This window comes from Nuphar pumila, chromosome 17, assembly GCF_984573655.1.
Source record: "Nuphar pumila chromosome 17, dmNupPumi1.hap1.1, whole genome shotgun sequence".
Classification (NCBI taxonomy): domain Eukaryota; kingdom Viridiplantae; phylum Streptophyta; class Magnoliopsida; order Nymphaeales; family Nymphaeaceae; genus Nuphar; species Nuphar pumila.
Genome location: NC_143265.1, coordinates 27,867,138 through 27,887,820, shown reverse-complemented (window position 1 = coordinate 27,887,820; position 20,683 = coordinate 27,867,138). Strand labels below are relative to the sequence as shown.

The window sequence follows — 20,683 nt, the reverse complement described above, 5'->3', positions numbered from 1 at the left end:
AATATATTCTTTAAAACATCTAAATATATTTCAAATATTGATTTTTTAGTCAATTTTACTTTTATATATTCTCTGCCGACTTGATCACAAATTGACCTATTTTTTAAGAGGGCTGAATCAACCTCTGCATCGTTTCAACAAAAGGACAATTCAATCTGAAACGGCCAATTCAGATCGTTTTTAACACAACCACATCATAGTAAAAGCACATAGTCGAACTAAGATACACATGGTAAATATAGTCATTTGTTTCACTGATTTCTCTGCATTTTATAGTTGTATTTGGACGGTGTTATATTCTGGACATTTTTTGCTTGTGGAACCCAAAAAAATTACAATACTTTCATTTAATTGAACCTGTGGCAAAATGCATATACATACATATTCATAACCAGAGTCACCAATATCGCCAATATTTTGAAAATATCATGATATTATCATTATTTCAAGGATAGCCCATATTTTCCTGAGATTTTCAGAGTATCACCAGAGCCTTCCCGAGATTTCAAAACACTTCTTTTTCATATCTTTTAAGTGTCTTTTTTTTGTTTCTTTTGTATTTTAAAACTTCTCTACTTGTTTCTTTATATTTTTTGCAAGAAAAAGCTAAATAAAACCTATCATTTCTTATCTTTCTTATTATTCATTATATTTTCTATATTTTAAAATTTTCTGATATTTTCCTGAGATTTTCCCAGAAAAACAACTTTTTGAAAAAAAAACTAGGAAAACCTTGCTGAGAAATTGCTGAGAACGATATTGGTGACTATGTTCGTAACTAAAGTAATGGCTTATGACATGTACATGGTCTGCATACCACCATGGTTTACAACATGACCTTTTGTGAGAGATGCCACAAAAGAAAATAGTAATTTCTAAACGTAAATATTTGCACGTCACATGTCAAGATTGTGGCAATTAATGTTGAATTAGTAACATATACAGTCTGTCTGTATTCTGTGAAGTACGAACTTGCACTGGCATTAATAGAATAGAACAAGTCAACAAGACAATAAGAAAAATTGACTTGCTATCACATCTATTGTAAAAGAAAGAAACTGTCATGATTTGGATATCAAAAAGCCTTTACCTCATGCATATCTATGCTGTGATTCTATAAGCCTTAGAGCATATCAACCATAATATTACCAAAAAAATAGAGCATGAAGACATTTTCAAAATTGAGATACATTTGAACAGTTGGAAGCTGTTGGCACATGTAATCAACCCATAGCACTGTAACAAAGACAGTCAAACACAGCCAACCTATTTGGCCAAGAAGCTCAATTTTGACACCATTGTGTTCAACCTTCTTCCCCTGAACTGGTTCAATAGAAACCTGAAATATTTCATCACCACTCAGATTGCAGAAAACAACGAAATTGCACCCTAAACAGTGGCAAAACCCTTACAAGAATCATAAGTAATGAATAGGAAGATTTCCCAAGAACGTGCAGTTACCTCCCCAACAATATTTTCTTGACTTTGGAAAAGTGGTACCATTGCTGTTTGACCATTTTCCTTTTTAATGGAAGCCTATAGAAACAAGGCATGCACAAGAATCAGATCTTCCCTTCTTTTTCTTTTCAGGAGGCCAATATCTATGTAACAAGCTGCACCCCAAAAGCACCCATAATGACACAGTGCAACACAGGTGCAGGTGCATCATCTGATGCAGCGGGACACTGGACCATGCATATTAGGTGCAGTCAAATGCATCCAGAGCTTTTCTCATCCAAAACTGGACTCGGTCAACTCTGACCAAATCCAGTTATGTCCAATATATATATATATATATATATATATATATATATATATATATATATATATATATATAAAGAGGGGTTGCACCAACACATTAGGGCACCAACGACATAGGCCAACATTGATCACATGAATTGGACATCACAATAATCTCCTAGGAAGGAGACAAATAAATAATTACAACAGGAAAGATGACCACTTTCAACAATATAAGATATATTGATCATTATCTGCAGAATCAGGTTTTTCCTCCTCGGCTTCCTTCCCCTCTTTCTTTGGTTTCATTTTTCTTTTTTATTTAAAATACAATGTTAGGGAGTGTTTGTACACTACCAGCTTGGCAATCAAAAAAAAAACTAACATAATACCTTGCTCTATATAATGAGGGAAACTTCCAGCTACGTCAGTGTTTTGTTTTGAAGGTTTTATATAGAAACCAAGGCTACGAAAAAATGGCTTTCTCTGTGGCATGCTTTCTGATAAACCCTTGTATTTCATAAATTGTGCAATTTAAGGTTCTTACACTAACACCTGGAAATAAAAAATACCATATCTTTTCGCAACAAATTTGCTAGCAAAGAGCATCACAAGAGACTTTCTCTTTTTCTCTTCCTAGTGAATAATCTCACCCTACAAATGACACTCCTAAATTTCCCAATTTAAAAGGTTGTGAAAGACATAAGTTCTACAACATCCAGAGACGCAGCAAATCATTACCTGCTTACGAGTTCTTCCATCAGCAAATTTGATTAAGATGTTACATGGTGGCTTGAATGCTCCTATAATGTAATTCTAAGAAAGGCAATGGCACGGTATGAGAAACAACTTCAAAAAAGACAAGACAGATGTATATTGGAACAGCACATAAATTAGATCCTTGACAAAACTGTAATAAATCAGCAACATAATCCAACTGTCCAAGATAGCAGCAGCAAGTATCATGAAAATAGAGAACCATAACATACTAATCACCAGTAGATTAAATGCATTGACAGTTTAGACGATAGTAGCATAGAAAAGATATGGGAGCCAATGTAATTCCAACTATTGCAAACCAATAGAGGAGCTAACATGCACATACTTGACACAACAAAACATAAGGAAGATAACATCACATTTGATGTCAGGTTACTGGTGTCAACCTTACCACACACAAAAATCCCAGCAATTAGAACACTTCGCAGAGAGAGAGTCCATGTCTTAGAATTCCACCTTTCCTGCATTGAGAAAACGAGAGAGAGAAAGAGAGAGAGACGAAAAAAGGTTATGAGAAGGGGGCTGCGGCTCACGATTTCTTCTACATAGAAATCGTGACCTAATGTTAATATAAATACACTTAAGTGTACACAGTGGTTCGGGTCGGGTCTGGTGTATTATCCGAACCCAGATACAAATAAAAACATACGATAAAAACAGACTTATACAAGAATGGAATTCGGGTCTGGTACAGGATCCAGACCCGAAACACTATTCACCTTTTTCACCCTCCCTCAAGTTGATCATGGTTATGGACCATGCACAACTTGCCTTTAAGCGACCAAAAACGATCCTTGGTTAACCCTTTCGTAAATAGGTCCGCAACTTGTCTTTCAGTATTGACGAACTCAGGCTCAATCTCTTTTTCTTCAACTTTTTGTCTCACAAAGTGTTGGTCAATCTCAATGTGCTTAGCACGACTCTGATGTACTGGATTGAATGACATGTTTATAGCACTTTGGTTGTCACATAGCAAGAGTGGGAGATCTTTTCTCCTACTTCAGTCAGTAAATGTCTGATCCATGTGACTTCGGCAGTAGCAGTAGCCATAGATCTATACTCGGCCTCTGTACTCGATCTAGCGATAGCCTTTTGCTTTCTACTGCTCCAGGAGACTAAATTTCTTCCAATGAAGACACAATGTCCTGATGTAGATCTTCGTTCATCAGGATCTTCTGCCCAGTCTGCATTACAATATACAGTGAGTCTATGATCATCTTTGCCATATGGCTGTGGTGAGTATGTCAATCCATCCCCAATAGTCCCTTTCAGATATCTAAGGATTCTCTTGACGACTTTCATATGTCCAGTACGTGGCGCATGCATAAATTGAGACACTTGATTGATTGAATAAACAATATCAGGTCTAGTGAATGTGAGGTACTGTAACATTCCTATTATGCTTCGATACCTGGTGGGGTCATCACACAGATTCCCATCATGAGCGCTAAGTTTTTTATGAAGCACGCTCGGAGTTCCTAGAGGTTTGCAGTCTTTCATGCCTGCCTTGCTGAGAACATCTATGGTGTACTTGTGCTGAGTGAGTGTCAAGCCATGAGCCTAATTATCAATTTCTACACCAAGAAAATAGTGTAGAGCTCCAGGATCTTTCATTTTGAACCTCTGACCTAGTAAGTCTTTTACTTCTTGAATGTGGGCCGCAGAGTTTCCTGTGATAACAATATCATCGACATATATCAATAACAGAGTGGTCACAGTCTGACTTCTGAAAATAAACAATGAGTGGTCCAGCATGGAACGTGAAAATCCATGTTTCTGAATCTCTAGTGAGAAACTGTCAAACCAAGAGCGAGATGCTTGCTTCAGACCATAGATATTTCTTTTTAACCTGCACACATGAGTTTTACAATTTTGTTCTTGATATCCAGGGGGTTGTTGTTAAAATGTAAAACTGTACAAATATGTATATATAATAATATTATATTATTATATATATAAATACATTTTTAATTTCTTTCTTTTCTGTATTTTTTTTCCTTTATTTTTATTTTTTGTCTTTATGTCATCTAGTTCAGTTTGAACTAGAATGACTGTTGCTAGTCAAGTCCTGTCCAGACTTGACTAGCAATAGAGCTGTTGGACTGACACAGTCCAACAGCTCTTAATAGAGTTGTTGGACTGTGCCCAACAGCTCTATTGAGTCCTCTTTCAGCTGTGTATATAAAAGGGTGCAGCCCCTCTTGTATTTAACTCCAATGCTTCTTAAGCAATTGGTTTTTCATATCAATAAAGAATACATTTTTATTTTTATTTTGTTTCCAGTTATACCCTTTTTAAGGGTTATGCTTTAGTGTCATTCTTGACACTTGCTCTTGTTAATCAAAGCTCGTGTTTCGAAGATCCCCATTTCATTTCATGGTATCAGAGCCGCGGAAATACTAAATCTTGAGGAAAAGCTGCCTCGGTTTCCGTGCCCGTTTGCAAAAGTGTTCGCCACTTAAAGAGAAGTGTTTTATCACTTCATTGGAGAAGATTTCACATCTTGTTGTATTGTTTTTTTTTTTTTTCTTTCTCATTTTCCTTCTTGTTTCTCTTCTATCCCTATTCTTTCTCTCCTTGTAATCGATGGATGACAATGATAAAGTCACCATCATGCCTATGAAACTAAGCGATACGAACTATGTAACATGGGCTTCAATCATGAAGCACCATATATGGGGAAAAGGCTTATGGGGGATTGTGGATGGTTCCGATTCGGAACCTAAGCTATCTCTTACTAAAAAGGAGGGAGATAAAGACGTCCCTCTATCGGAAGAAGAGAAAATCAAGGCTATTGCCTCATACGAGAAGAAATGGAAAGAATGGAGAATATCTCATGCGAAGATAATGTCATGGCTTATCAATAGCGTTGACATTAAAAAATGCTCAAGTCTTGCCAAATTTGATCATGCCGATAAGGCATGGGAATACCTTAAGAATATGTATTCCCTTAAAGATATTGCACACGTGTGCAACCTCCAAGAAAAAGTTTGAATGATGACACAAGGAGACAAAACTATTCGTGAATATTACAATGGGTTGTCCGAACTTTGGGAAGAACTTTCCCTTTTAGAACCAAAGTGGCATTGTGCCGAAGACATCGAGCTTCGTCAGAAACAACTCGATGTTGAACATTTTTACCAGTTCATCACTGGATTAAGGCCGGAATTTGAAACCACTAAATCGGCCCTACTTCACCGGGGAAAAATTCCTTCTATTGTGGAAACTATTGAAGAGTTAACAATGGAAGAAAATCGTCTTCGGAAAGGTTCTTTAAAAATTGAAGATGATTCCGTTTTAGCCGTGTCTAGACCAGGGAATCATGTTCGATCATATAGGCCTCCTCACTTTAACCGACAAAATGGTGACTATGATAAGAAGAAAGTTATTTGTCATCACTGTCATGAACCGGGACACTACAGGCCACAATGTCCCAAACTTAAGGAGCTGAGAGAAAAAAGAGCTGCAATTGCTGGATCGGAGCCTAAAGATCAGGATGCACCAGTTTCCCTGGCCCAACTAATGGAGATCCTTCAGCCTCTCATCAAAGGCGCCTCTTCCTCATCTAAAGCTTCAACCGGCGCAGCAGCCTCATCTTTTTCTGATTTAGGTAAAATTTCTTGGCTTCTTGACTCTGGTGCATCTTTTCATATGACCCCAAATAATCAAAGTCTATCCAAATGTGTTAAAAATAAAACAAGTGTGTCAAAGGTCTTTACTGCTGATGGGACTTCTCTTGAAATAGAAGGAATAGGAGATTTTGAAAAAATTTATAAAACAAAAAATTTTTTTATTACAGAAATTAGACATGTTCCCAAATTAAATTTAAATCTTTTATCTGTATCTCAAATTTCTGATTATGGGTGTAATATTTCTTTTTCTTCTCATGGTTGTTGGGTACAGGATCGCCAGTCAGGCAAGCTGATTGGGGAAGGCCATAGAGAAGGAGGACTCTATTACATGGATTTTTTGGAAATGCCGAAGAAAGCTTTTTGTTATAATATTCAAAAAATAGAGTTGGAACTGTGGCATAAGAGACTTGGTCACCCACATATAGCCAAAATCCAACATTTTCCAAATCTAGGGAAATTTTGTAACTCTGAATCATTTGATTGTAAAGATTGTATTCTCGGCAAAATGAAAAGATTACCATTTCAGAACAGAACCTTTTTCTCTTCAAGACCACTTGAATTAATACACTCGGATGTTTGGGGTCCTGCACCAGTAATTTCTAAAGGAGGATTTGTTTACTATGTTATTTTTGTCGATGATTTCTCCCGACATACGTGGATATACTTTCTCAAACATAAGTCTGAAGTATTTTCATACTTTCAAACTTTTCATAATATGGTTAAAAACAAATTTCAAAATGATATTACTATTTTTCGCACAGATTCAGGGGGAGAGTTTTTATCCACAGATTTTCAAAATTATCTTAAATTGCATGGCATCACACATCAAAGATCTTGTCCTTATACACCTCAACAAAATGGACTGGCAGAACGAAAACATCGCCATATTATAGAAACCACTAGAACTTTATTAATAGCAAATCAAGTCCCTAAAAACTTTTGGGCAGAAGCTGCCTTAACTGCCACCTATCTCATTAATAGGATGCCATCTTCGTTACAAAATATCACTCCCATTGAAAAACTTATGAACATTTCTCCAGACTACTCTAGATTAAGAATATTTGGGTGCAAATGTTTCATATTTACTGACAAAAATGATAAACTTTCCCCTCGTGCGATTCCCTGTGCCTTTTTAGGATATGCTGAAAACCAGAAAGGTTATAGATGTTTTGACTTCAAAAATAATAAACTATATGTGTCTAGAAATGTTTCCTTTCTTGAAAAGGAGAGCTTCTTTGATTTTAGAAAATTAAAAGACGTCACTGAGTACTCCTTTTTGCTAGATCTAACATCAACTTCTAATGAATATGACCTTGATTGTAACTTTGATGATGATCCAAGAATTATTGATCTTAATGTTGAAAATGAAGAAGTTCATAGAGATACTAGTATTCAATATTCCAGGCGACAAGAGTCTAATACTCCATGTGCACTTGAGAAATATTCTAACATTCCAACTAGACAATCATCCCGAATCTCGAGGCCTCCAGAAAAGTTTGTATCATACGAGTCTTTCTCACCCACATATAGGGCAGTTATTGCATTAATTCACTCATATGAAGAACCATCCACATATTTTCAAGCAAAAAATGATATCAAATGGATAGAAGCCATGAAAGTTGAATTAGATGCACTTGAAAAGGCTTCTACATGGAATATTCAAGATCTTCCTCCAGGGAAGAAAACTATAGGATGTCGATGGGTTTATAAAATTAAAACCAAGAGTGATGGTACTCTTGAAAGATATAAAGCCCGTTTAGTAGCCAAAGGTTATGCCCAAGAATATGGGATTGATTATGAAGAAACCTTTGCTCCGGTGGCTCGTATGACTACTGTCCGAACCTTAATTGCCTTAGCTTCTATCAAAAAATGGTCTATTTTTCAAATGGATGTCAAAAATGCTTTTTTAAATGGAAAGCTAGTTGAAGAAGTATATATGGAACCCCCTCCTGGTCTAAGTATTCTTAAGGGTAAAGTCCTTCGCTTAGAAAAAGCTCTTTATGGACTTAAACAAGCACCAAAAGCTTGGTATGATAGGTTTAGTCGTGTTATGATTGATATTGGTTTTCAATTCTGTTTAACTGACACTGCTTTGTTTATTAAGAATTCTGATGCAGGAATCATTGTGCTTCTTCTTTATGTGGATGATATGATCATCACCGGAAGCGATAAACAGGGAGTTGAAACAATCAAAACACTTCTTAAATCTCATTTTGAAATGACTGATTTGGGCTTGTTGAGATATTTTTTAGGCATTGAAGTTGCTTATTCTCCTAGAGGATATTTATTATCTCAGACTAAATTTGCTTTTGATATTGTTTTCAGGTCTGGTATTACTGATGATAAGAAAGTTGACACTTCAGAAGTTGTTAATGTTAAAATGAAGATTGATGATGGAGAACTTCTTGCAGACCCTACTCCTTACAGACAGCTTGTCGGGGCACTTTCCTATTTATCCATTACCAGACCAGATATAGCACATGTTGTTCATACAGCAAGTCAATTTCAACATGCTCCTACTTCTGTTCATATGGGAGCAGTCATGCGTATTATCAGATACATCAAGTCCTCTCTTTCACGAGGACTTTTCTTATCTTCCTCCTCTTCTCTTGATTTAATTGCATATACTGATGCTGATTGGGGAGGTGATCCCAATAACAGACACTCAACCACTGGCTTTTGTGTCTTTTTAGGGGAATCATTAATCTCGTGGAGGTGTAAAAAGCAGCAGAAGGTATCTCTCTCATCCACCGAAGCTGAATACAGAGCCATGGCAACCACGACCATGGAAGTAGTTTGGCTCCGACGACTGCTTGCTGACATGGGAGTTGAAGCAACAAAGGCTTCACAAATGTGTTGTGACAACAAAAGTGCGATCTACATTGCCAGTAACAGAACATTCCACGAACGCACCAAACACATCGAAATGGATTGTCACTACGTCAAAGAGGAATATCTACACGGGATAATTGATCTGCCATATGTCACTTCAGAATATCAGTTAGCAGACCTCTTTACAAAGCCTCTCGCTGCTCCCCGATTTCACTTTCTCTTAGACAAACTTTCGCTCATTGTACCGTAAGTTTGAGGGGGAGTGTTAAAATGTAAAACTGTACATATATGTATATATAATAATATTATATTATTATATATATAAATACATTTTTAATTTCTTTCTTTTCTGTATTTTTTTTCCTTTATTTTTATTTTTATTTTTTGTCTTTATGTCATCTAGTTCAGTTTGAACTAGAATGACTGTTGCTAGTCAAGTCCTGTCCAGACTTGACTAGCAATAGAGCTGTTGGACAGTGCCCAACAGCTCTATTGAGTCCTCTTTCAGCTGTGTATATAAAAGGGTGCAGCCCCTCTTGTATTTAACTCCAATGCTTCTTAAGCAATTGGTTTTTCATATCAATAAAGAATACATTTTTATTTTTATTTTGTTTCCAGTTATACCCTTTTTAAGGGTTATGCTTTAGTGTCATTCTTGACACTTGCTCTTGTTAATCAAAGCTCGTGTTTCGAAGATCCCCATTTCATTTCAGCTCCATGTACACTTCCTCCTTCAAGTCCCCATGCAAGAAAGCATTTTTTACATCAAGCTGACTCAACTTCCATCCATGTTCAACATCCAGAGAAATAATAATTTGAATTGTTCTCGTTCTTACAACTGGACTAAAGGTCTCATCATAGTCTTGCCCTGCTTCTTGAGTGAATCCTTTTGCCACGAGCCTTGCCTTGTATCGTTCGATGGTTCCATCTGGCTTGTACTTTATCTTGTAGACCCATTTACATCCGACAACATTTTTGTCAGGTGGTCTGAGAACAACTTCTCAGGTTTCACATTCATGCAAAGCTTGCATTTCATCATTCATGGCTTCTACACACTTGGTAGAAGTGGTTGCCTGATAGTACATAGTGGGCTCATCTTCCTTATTGAGAGCAGTTAAAAAGAGTTGAAGATCTAAGGAGAAGTTGTTATAGCTAACCCACCTGTCAATGGGATGTCGTATGCGGCTTGATTTTCTGACCTCAAGAGTGTGAGAAGGATTCGAATTGCTGACTGAGAAATGATCTGAATGGCTTGATGTTGTCGGTCTCTGTCTAGAATAGACAATGCCTTTGTATCTGCCCGGTACTTTCTCTTAATTATGTGGCCCTGACGTCTCAGTGTTCTCAGACATCTCTTCTTCTTGCTACACACAATCTGATGAACATTCTTCATTGGAGCCAGCAAAAAGTTCTGAACTCAACCAAGGATAATAAACTTCAGTTGGTATATTCGTTGCATCAGCTCTGTCATCAAAAATTTGTTCATCAAAGACAACATTTCTTGAGATTCTGATACGTTTGTTGGTGGGATCATAACATCGATATCCTTTGTAGTCATCTGCGTATTCCACAAACCTACACTTCTGGGCCTTATCTTGAAACTTGTTTCTCAGGGACCGATCAATATGCACATAGCAAACACATCCAAAAACACGCAGATCATGATAACTAGGAGGAGCTCCAAAGAGACAGTGATAAGGAGACTTATTTTCCAGAACAACCATGGGCAGCCTATTTATCACATGCACGGCAGAATGAAAAGCTTTTGTCCATAGGTTGATGGGAAGATTGTTGTCATGAAGCATACTCATGGCACTTTCAACAATATGTCTATGTTTTCGTTCAGCAATGCCATTTTGTTGAGGAGTGTGAGAACAGGACACCCTCCTTCCTATTCCATTATTTCAAAGAAAAGAAATAAAATCACGGGATGAGAATTCCCCACCTCCATCACATTGGAAAAATTGAATAGACTCAAAAAATTGATTTTTGACCAAGGAAAGGAAATTTTGAAACAAAGAGAAGACTTCTGACTTATTTTTTATAAAATATATCTAAGTGTATCGAGAATAACTATCAACAAAGATTAGATAATATCTGCTTCCAGACCCAGATACAATTGGGGCAGGTCCCCATACAGCAGAACAAATAATCTCAAAAGGTTTTGAAGCTCTCTTATTAATGGAATGAAAAGGCAATTCATGACTCTTACACGAAAGACAACTAGAACATTTATGACTACTCTTATCCCCATTAAGACTTTCTTTTGGAATGAGATTATTGAAAACAAGTTTCTCAATAAAATGACTCCCACAATGTCCTAACCGACTATGCCATAAGAATGACTTATTACATTCAGAGATACTAAAAACACTGGAAGAAGAGGATGAATACGACTCTAATGAAGGCTTCGAAATCAGGTGAGCAGGGCGAACATCATGACATGGGCTTCTTCAAAGATATACATGTTGCCTCGTCTCTTTCCTTCAGCGAATGTTTCTCTCATGCGTAGGTCCTTGACCTGTACAGAGAAGGGAGTGAATTCAACTAAAGCATTATTCTCATCAATAAGTTTAGAGACGGAGACAATATTTTTCTTAATGTCAGGAGCATAAAGAACATCATAAAGGGTAAGAGTGGAATGTGACATGGGAATGACAGTCTTTCCAACATGAGAAACAGGATGGTGGGATCCGTCTCCAGTGACAATCTTATTTTTTCCGAAATAAGGAATGGGGTTAGAAATTTTACCTGCATCGCCGGTTACATGAGTTGTTGTCCCTGAATCGACAAACCATGTGCCTTCATCACTCTGCTTCAATTTTAACTCTGACAAGGCCGATATCAACAAATCTTTAATCTCTCCACTGTCTCTGGTATTTGTGAACTTTCTTTTGGTTTTTGTCTGCGGACCCTTTCCTTTATTCTCTGGATTATGCCAATAATTCGCCTTGATATGCCCCTTCTTGTTACAAAAGAAGAAAGTAGGAATGGATCTTGGTCCCTGCGCATGAGCTGACATGTTTGGAGTGGGAAGCAAACCATGCCCTCCGTGTCCATTTCGCCCTTGTCCTCCTCGTCCCCGTCCTCTACCATAAGTCACTCCCGTGGTCAAAACTTCTTGAGTATTTGGATGATTATGAGTTTCTTCAGAGAATCCCTTCAGAGTCATCTCATACTGGATCAATTTGGCTCGTAACTCATTGAAGGTGGGAAGAACAGGAAGGCACAGTAGTGATGTAACTATCATATTGTAGTCAGATCCCAATCCACTCAGAGTTTGTTGCACCATGTCATTATCACTACCAGCACACCCTATAACTGCAAGTTGGTCTGTGATAATCTTTATCTTGTTCAAATATTCCATGATGGTTATAAAATCTTTTCTTAGCAATTGAAATTCTCTTTTTAGAAAAACCACTCTTGCTTGAGAAACCTGTGAATACGTCTGAACCAGTCGTTCCCAGAGTTGTAGCGTTGTACAGTTGTCAGGAATGGCAACGAGAATCTCTTGAGACAGAGTTGATGTGATGTATGCAACAACTGATTGATCTTTCCTTTCCCAATTGAGAAATTCAACATTTTTTACAAACACGATTGAACTCGCCCCTTGGTCATCTTTTTCTTCTCTCGGGATAAATTCGGGTGGGACTGAAGTGGTTTCAGCCAGGTGACTTAAGAGGCCTTGACTCCTTATGAAAGGAATAATTTGTCTCTTCCAAATCAAGAAATTTGAGGTGTTTAACTTTTCAGAAACAAGTTGGTTGAGAAAACTTGAAGAAATGTTTGATTGAGAGTGATAAGAATCCATTGAGAATTAGAAACAACTGAAGTATCCACAAAAATTCTAACCTTCCTTCCTTTTTTTTTTTTTTTTGGGGGGGGGGGGGGGGGGGGGGGGGGTGAAAACAAAAGGTTGTAAATGGACAGAATCAGTCAAAGGATGCAGGAACGCAGGTTCAACTTGTGAGAACTGCTATTCAACGATGTGTGAAAAACACATTCACACGTTAAATATATTTGCAGAAATAAGAATCAGAACAGTAAACATATATTTGAATGTGCAAGTACGAGAAGAAGGGTGGACCCAAGAAGATCGAACAGGCAATATCAATGAAAGAAACAGGAATCGTGATTGGTCTGGTATTTCACGTGAGTCGATTTCAGCGATTCACGTGAAACACAGCCACTCACGTTACGGTTTGGATTAGCGTGAACAAAATTCACTTGAGCCTCAGATCCAAGAGAGAGACAGACCCACTTGAGGTGTGGGTGCACAGTATAATTCAGAAAAGAGAAGAAGAATGAGGGAAGAAGAGGAGAAAAGAAGAAGAGTAGATAAGGGGTAAAATAAAATAAAATTTCGATTGAATATCAGAACCTGTTTAGAAGAGATGAGGGCTTCAGATTGGTTGTTGATGGGTTCAACTGAAGAAGATGGGGAGGACTCGCTGAAGAGGTTGTTGATGGGCTCGGCTGAAGATGGAGAGGACTCGCTGAAGGAGTAGTTGATGGGTTCGACTGATGGAGATGAAGGTGGATCGCTGAAAGAAGAAGAAGAAGCTGAGTCGCACCTCACGAGAACCCTTTCCGGCCCCTTAGGCAGATCTCTGCTCTGATACCATCTTAGAATTCCACCTTCTTTCCTGCATTGAGAAAACGAGAGATAGAGAGAAGAAAAAATGGTTACGAGAAGGGGGTTGCAGCTCACGATTTCTTCTACATAGAAATCGTGACCTAATGTTAATATAAATACACTTAAGTGTACACAGTGGTTCGGGTCGAGTCTGGTGTATTATCCGAACCTGGATACAAATAAAAACATATAATAAAAACAGACTTATACAAGAATGGAATTCGGGTCTGGTACAGGATCCAGACCCGAAATACTATTCACCTTTTTCACCATGTGGGTGTTTATTATGCATGTATACAGGGACATGCATATACAGGCATGTTTTTGTATATGCATGTACGTATTTAAGCTAAGCATTCCAGTAAAGATGGGCTCAGTGAAAAAGTCTATTTGTCTGTGTATTCTTTACTTGTATTTGTTATTTTATATTTCGAGTCTGGATAATATTTCAGACCCGACCCATACTGTAAACGAAGGATATATACATGTTTTAGGTCACGATTTCATTATTGGAAATCGTGACAGCCGCAACTTCTTTCTCTTTATCTCTCTTTTCACGTGTGACAGATCCTAATGAAATCTAACATGGTATCAGAGCAGATATCCATCTAGGACTTCGAAGCTGCTTTCAGAAGGTCTGACCTGAGAGATCGACCAACATCCAATCAAGAGGTTTTCTTCTTCCACACTTTTTTCCATCTTCTTCTTTCTTTCATTTACTCTTTCTCTATTATTTTTCGTGCCTGAGTATTCAGATTTGACGTGAATCTGCGTTAGACCTGACAGGCTCCATTTCTTCTTTCTATTCTTGTCTCACGGTTTGTCTGGAATATTCAGATCTGATTGTGTACATGCGTCAGATCTGAAATATTCAATCATTGCGTCAGATCCCAAATTTTCTTGATTGTGCATATTCTCCGTCTCGCACTTCCTCATTCTGCCAGATCTGATCGTGAATACTCTTGGTCTCGCAATTCCTATTTCTGCCAAACCTTGTCTGAAACAACCGAATCTGATCATCCATCAGTATCCGATCTGGAATACTATATTTCTTGATTGCTGAATCATGCAAATCGTTGGGCCTACAAATCGTTATGCCTACAAATCATTGTGCCTACAAATCGTTGTGCCTACAAATCGTTGTGCCTACAAATCGTTGTGCATGAAATACACCTGTTGTTAAATTCCATATTCACGAAACTCTTTGTTCTTGAACCAGCATAGTTTCCATCTACGATTTATTAAAGTTTGTTCAGCGTGAGTTGTTCTGCTCCCTTTCCTTCATCTATCACAGCCGTAAAAAAAAGGCAAGAAGGGACGACCAGCAAGTTTCTCAAGCAGTGGACTACGCATCTCGTGAATACCTTGTTAACTTTTAAGCTATGGACTCCTCTCATTCTTCCCACTCTAGTCTCTCTTCGAGTTTTCTGAATCAGCTTGTTTCTGAAAAATTGACTACCTCAAACTTCTTGATTTGGAAAAGACAAATCATTCCTTTTATAAGGAGTCAAGGTCTCTTAGGTCATCTGGATGGAACCGCTTCAGCTCCACTGAATTTATTGCGCAAGAAGAGAAGGATGATAAAGGGGCAATCTCAATTGTGTATGTCAAAAATGCAGAATATCTCAACTGGGAAAAGAAAGATCAGCCAGTGGTCACGTACATTACCTCTACACTCTCTCAAGAGATACTTATTGCAATTCCTCACAATTGCACAGCCATGCAACTTTGAGAGAGACTGGTTCAGACATATTCACAAGTTTCTCAAGCAACAATGGTTTTTCTCAAAAGATAATTTCAACTACTGAGAAAAGACTTCATGACTATCATGGAATATCTAAACAAGATGAAGACCATCACAGATCAACTTGTGGTTATAGGATGTGTTGTGAGCGACAGTGATATAGTGCAACAAACCTTGAGTGGATTGGTATCAGAATATAACATGATTGTTACTTCATTATTGTGTTGGGCTGCTCTTCCCACCTTTGATGAGCTTCGGGCTAAATTAATTCAGTATGAAATGACCTTGAAAGGCTTTTTTGAGGATAATCACACTCATATGAATACCCAAGAGGTCTTTGCCACAGGAATGACTTATGGCCGAGGACGAGAGAGAGGAGGATAAGGGCAAAATGGACACGGGGGACGTGAATTACTTCCTACACCCACTGTTACTCAGGGATCAAGACCCATTCTCACATGCTTCTTTTGCAACAAAAGGGGGCATATCAAGGCGAATTGTAACGACCCCAACTAATACCCCTTGAAAATGCGATTTTTTTTTTAAATACAACAACAACAACAACAACTACGCCTTCATCCCAAAAACAATTGGGGTCAGCGATATGAACCAAAAAAGAAATTCATTTTGGGTCTTCCACATGAATCCTATTCCTCCAATCATTTCTATCCAATGCCATGTCCTCGGTGAGGTTCAAAGCATTCATATCCTTTCCTATCATCTCCATCCAAGTCTTCCTAGGCCTACCCCGACCTCTTTTAACTAATATATTTTCCCATTTCTCCAACCTTCTAACTGGAGCCTCATTAGGCCTTCGCCGAATATGTCCAAACCACCGTAAACGATTCTCTCGCATCTTATTTTCAATGGGTGCAACACCTACCTTCTTACGTATCTCCTCGTTCTGAATCTTATCTTTTATTGTATTTCCACACATCCATCTAAGCATCCGCATCTCAGCTACACTCATTTTTTGAATATGATGTCTCTTGGCAGCCCAACATTCCGTACCATATAGTAAAGCGGGTCTAATAGTCGTCCTATAAAACTTTCCCTTCAACCGCAATGGCATTCTACGATCGCACAGCACTCCAGTTGCACTTTTCCATTTCATCCATCCAACCTTTATCCTATGATTTTTTTTTAAATAAATGTGAAAATATTCCCAAAAATCTCGGGTCTTTACAGTTCCAGTCCCAATTGGATAACCACACACCACAAAATAGAGCTTACACTTATCATATATACCAAACCAAACCATTATTCATTCATTTGAAAGAAGGAATGTTTAAGCAATAATTGTAAGAGACATATCAGAGTTAGTTAAATGACATAAAAGTAAATAACATAAAACTGAGCTACGTTGTCCCTTTGTGAACCGTCCAGCAAAAAGGTGATACTCGTAACTCTCTCAGAAATCAGTCACTTCACTGATCACCTGCAGTTGCGAAAAACTATAGAAGTATGGTGTCAGAATCGAAATCCTAAGCACAGGTATTTCTAATGAAACAAGTGAGCATAACGAATACAAATAAGGTTTCATGCAATCATTTAGAGGAAAGCAATTATGACAACTTCATAATTTCAATTAAGCATTCATGCAACATGAAATAGTTTCCAAGCATGAAGAATCATCATGCAATAGCAGGGATCACAATTTAAGTAAGCAGGACATTTAGCATCGATTAAAAATTAAACTTCATGCATTCACCATCATGTAACGATTAAGGGAACAGGTAAAATATGCATGTTCTAATGCATAGCAGAATTATGCATAATTTATGTGCAATGCATGAATACTTTATTATCTTCCATTAAAGTTTTTACCTTTCCATATGCATGCCCTATTAAATGCATATAATTTAAATTTCTCTTTTTAATTAATTATCGTTGCTCGCGGATACACCAAACAGGTACAAGCCCCGAGGTACGGGTACAAGCCCCGAGGTCAAGTTAGGTTTCCAGGGTAACTTAGCACACAAGTTGTATTTTTATTTACGGGGTCCCAAACTTATCCATCGACCGAATCACCTTCAGAACATTAGACCTCCACATCTAATGTCGGGGACACAAGGGACACCCCACGCCCGCAAGTGTCACTTCCTTGGTACCAAAACAACAACTGTGTCAAACACACCACCTTTATGTCAAGTGACAGACTCTCCCTAAAACTGTGGTCAGGAGAAAGAACCTCAATATCGGGTTCAGGGGACAAATTAAAGTCCACGAAGTTTTTGTATCCTCAGAGTCTCCCCAACGGATCTCTAGGATCCTCATTCTCCAGATAAGAGATCTCAGAACGTATATTACATTGTTCTTATTCATTATCTTTTTATTAAAAACCAATTATTGAGTTTTGCAAATCAGCATGCAGAAACAAGGCAAAAGCTCGCATCTACCTCTGCGAGAACCATCACGGGACTCTCGCCAGTGAAAACACACAGAACAGTGCAATATAGTGCAATAAAAATAAATGTAATTTTTGCGATGCATTTAAACAATTAAAGAAAGAGCAAACCAAAGCTCAAGGCTCTCCAGGCCTGTGATGATTCATTCAGACCATCGATGCATCATACGCAAAAACCATAACTTGCAATGTATGGAATGATGTCAACATGCTTCCAAATGCATATTTATATATGTCAATTTAACCATGTGCATGATATGTCACATTCATATGCATGTGTTCGTCATTCATGTGCATGTGCCTTTACGAAATCATTTCACATACATGCATTCACTCATGAATCATCTCAATTGGGACAAGTGAACAACTCATGCATTTATGTACATGCGAAACACACATCAATGCATGTATGCACATGCATTTGAAACAAACTTCATATAGTATGATACTTAAGCACATCACATCATGTCAAAGCATATACATAATTCTAAATCTTGACATGTCTCAAGAGCCAAAATACATGCACACCACACCTTCTGGAAATTTATATGCACATTCAGAAATGCGAACATGAATCATGTGTATGCCACAGAAATATTCATAAGCATGTCTTTGATTTGATTCGCATATTCATGTCCAATGCATGATTTCATTTAGTATTTGTATGCATGCTTTCCTGTAATACCCGCTGAAAATAACTATGCGAACACTCATGTAACCATTCACATGTAGACACACTTCAATACCATGTAAACTTATGCGTAAGAAAACAGCCAGGTATTAACATTTTTAACTCAGCATAATATGAGTTTTACATGAATAAGACACATATTCACATCCTTAGCTAAACCCAAGTTCATAACATAGCCAACCACAACCACATTCTAAAAATAATAATTAGAGGTTTATCCACAATATGTAATTCAGGTTTTATAATCATAACTAGAAAATTATCATATTTACATTCAAAGTTCTAGATTTTACCTATTTAAGAAAAACTTAGATACATTTGACAAGATCCCATATGTAAATCTTGTTAACAAAAATACATATTTATAATTTAAATCTCATATTTAAACCGTTTGACAAAAATCCAGATTCATTCAATTTAAATCTCAGATTTAAATAAATCTTGAACTTACTTAAATTCATATTTAAACAATTAAATAAAAACTCAGATATTTATTTAATCTAAAACCATATTTAATTAATCAAGAAAAAACTTTGATTTTATTAAATCTAAGACCGGATTTAATGAAGCAAGATAAACTCGGATTTAATCAAATCTAAAACCAGATTTTAAAAAACTTAGATTTCCTTAAATCTAAATCTAGATTTCATAAATTTTTATTATGAAAGGGACTCCCAATCGCATAGGCTGAAACAGTGTTTTTTTTTAAATAGTCTGAGATCCAAAGTGAACCATTCACAAACCAACCCTTAGTTCAGTCAAGATCAATCGAAAACCGGTCAAACTGATCCCTTTGATCTTAATCAATCCAAACCTAAATTTAGGTTCAATCAACCATGAACCCTCAAAACATATTTGAGGTTCAGTCTAACTTGAACCCTCAAAACTGATTTTTGTTCAGCCCAAGAAAACAAAACACTAACCCTCAAACAAGTAGAACGTATTAGATTAGAACTTGGTACTTGAACCACCAAAGAAAATCTATGCATAATCAAGAAATGCTTGTCATGATCTCTAATTACAAGGTTGCAAATATGTGAATTAATAATTACATCAAGACTTTGGAGAATGATAAATCTTAATCCTTGAATAACTTTGCAATAGTGAAAAAATATCAGCAGGAATGGTGGTTACACAATCACATGATGCAGAGTTTGCTCAACACTTAAACTCATTTACCATACGAGTCTCTACTAGGATTGCAAACATATCATATATGGGTTATCGTCATGAGTGACCTAATATTGTATTGGTTTTATCAAGTTGGATCTGATTCTGGATCCAGCTACATCGAGTTCTAAACTCATATTTCATCAAAACTTTTATGGTATAAAACAAGCAAATCTCCACTTTCTTTTCCTTCTTGCACCCAAAAAGAAAAAGTAATTGGATCACGTTACTCATGATTCTTGCCCAAATTTGATGACATATGGTTATCCATTCCCAGATCCATATATGATTAGAACCAACCACATATTATTATTAATTCTCCTTAGGATTTGAACATGAATTAAATGTACCCGACAATGCAGACCTGAAACAATTTGGTACTACCAGTCCCAAGACAAAAAGTAACAGCTAACAACTAAGTTTGCATAGCCAAGTCTCTGGTGTTGAGAATAGACATACATAGAAGTCGGTTATCATTGAAATCAACTCTAAATCATGCTTTTATCACCAAATAAAAACTCTGTTTTTTAAAAAAACCATACACAGAATTTTTATATGTAAAGGACCGAAAACACCCATGTAAAAGAGGATATATGGATCATGGTTGCCAGTTGAGGAAGCGGGAGCGGGAAGTGATACGGGAAGCGGGAGCGGGAAGCGAGGCACTTTCAAAATTTTAGGAAGCGTGGGACCACTTAGGACCGATTCGGGAAGTGTCTCGGAAGCGACCTAGGAAGCGTCTCGGAAGCGACCCAGGAGGCGTCTCGAAAGCGAGGGGGAAGCGAAAAAAATAAAAATAAAAAATACAAAAATACAAAAAATTTGAAAAAAAACAGGGAAAGTGAGGGGGAAGTGTGATGGGAAGCGTGCTTCCCATTAAAGGGAAACGTGTCCCCCGTTAAAGGGAAGCGCACTTTCCAAAAAAGGGGGACGCTTCCCCCCCAAGCTTCGGAAGCGCGACGTTTCGCGCTTCCGAAGCGCGCTTCCCCTTTTAGCTAGGCGCTTCCGGTAACCCTGATATGGATCCTCATCCATGTGATCTAGAGTGAAC

The 20,683-nt window shown here is 37.4% G+C and overlaps 1 protein-coding gene across 7 annotated transcripts in view; it reads right to left on the bottom strand.

Annotated features, from left to right (window-relative positions):
- Positions 1–20,683, bottom strand: part of LOC149811826 (vacuolar protein sorting-associated protein 26A) — a 142,803-nt gene that overhangs the window by 102,574 nt on the left and 19,546 nt on the right. For 6 of the 7 annotated variants that reach the window (XM_089993944.1, XM_089993940.1, XM_089993945.1 and 3 more), the window contains 3 exons: positions 2,482–2,556; positions 1,462–1,536; positions 1,267–1,339 (listed from right to left, as the gene is read on the bottom strand). In XM_089993944.1, coding sequence (XP_089850070.1) covers positions 1,267–1,339; positions 1,462–1,503 — 115 coding nt within the window. In that variant the 5' untranslated portion in view covers positions 1,504–1,536; positions 2,482–2,556. The remainder of the gene's footprint in view (positions 1–1,266; positions 1,340–1,461; positions 1,537–2,481; positions 2,557–20,683) is intronic. The other variant, XM_089993943.1, reaches the window with a different exon arrangement.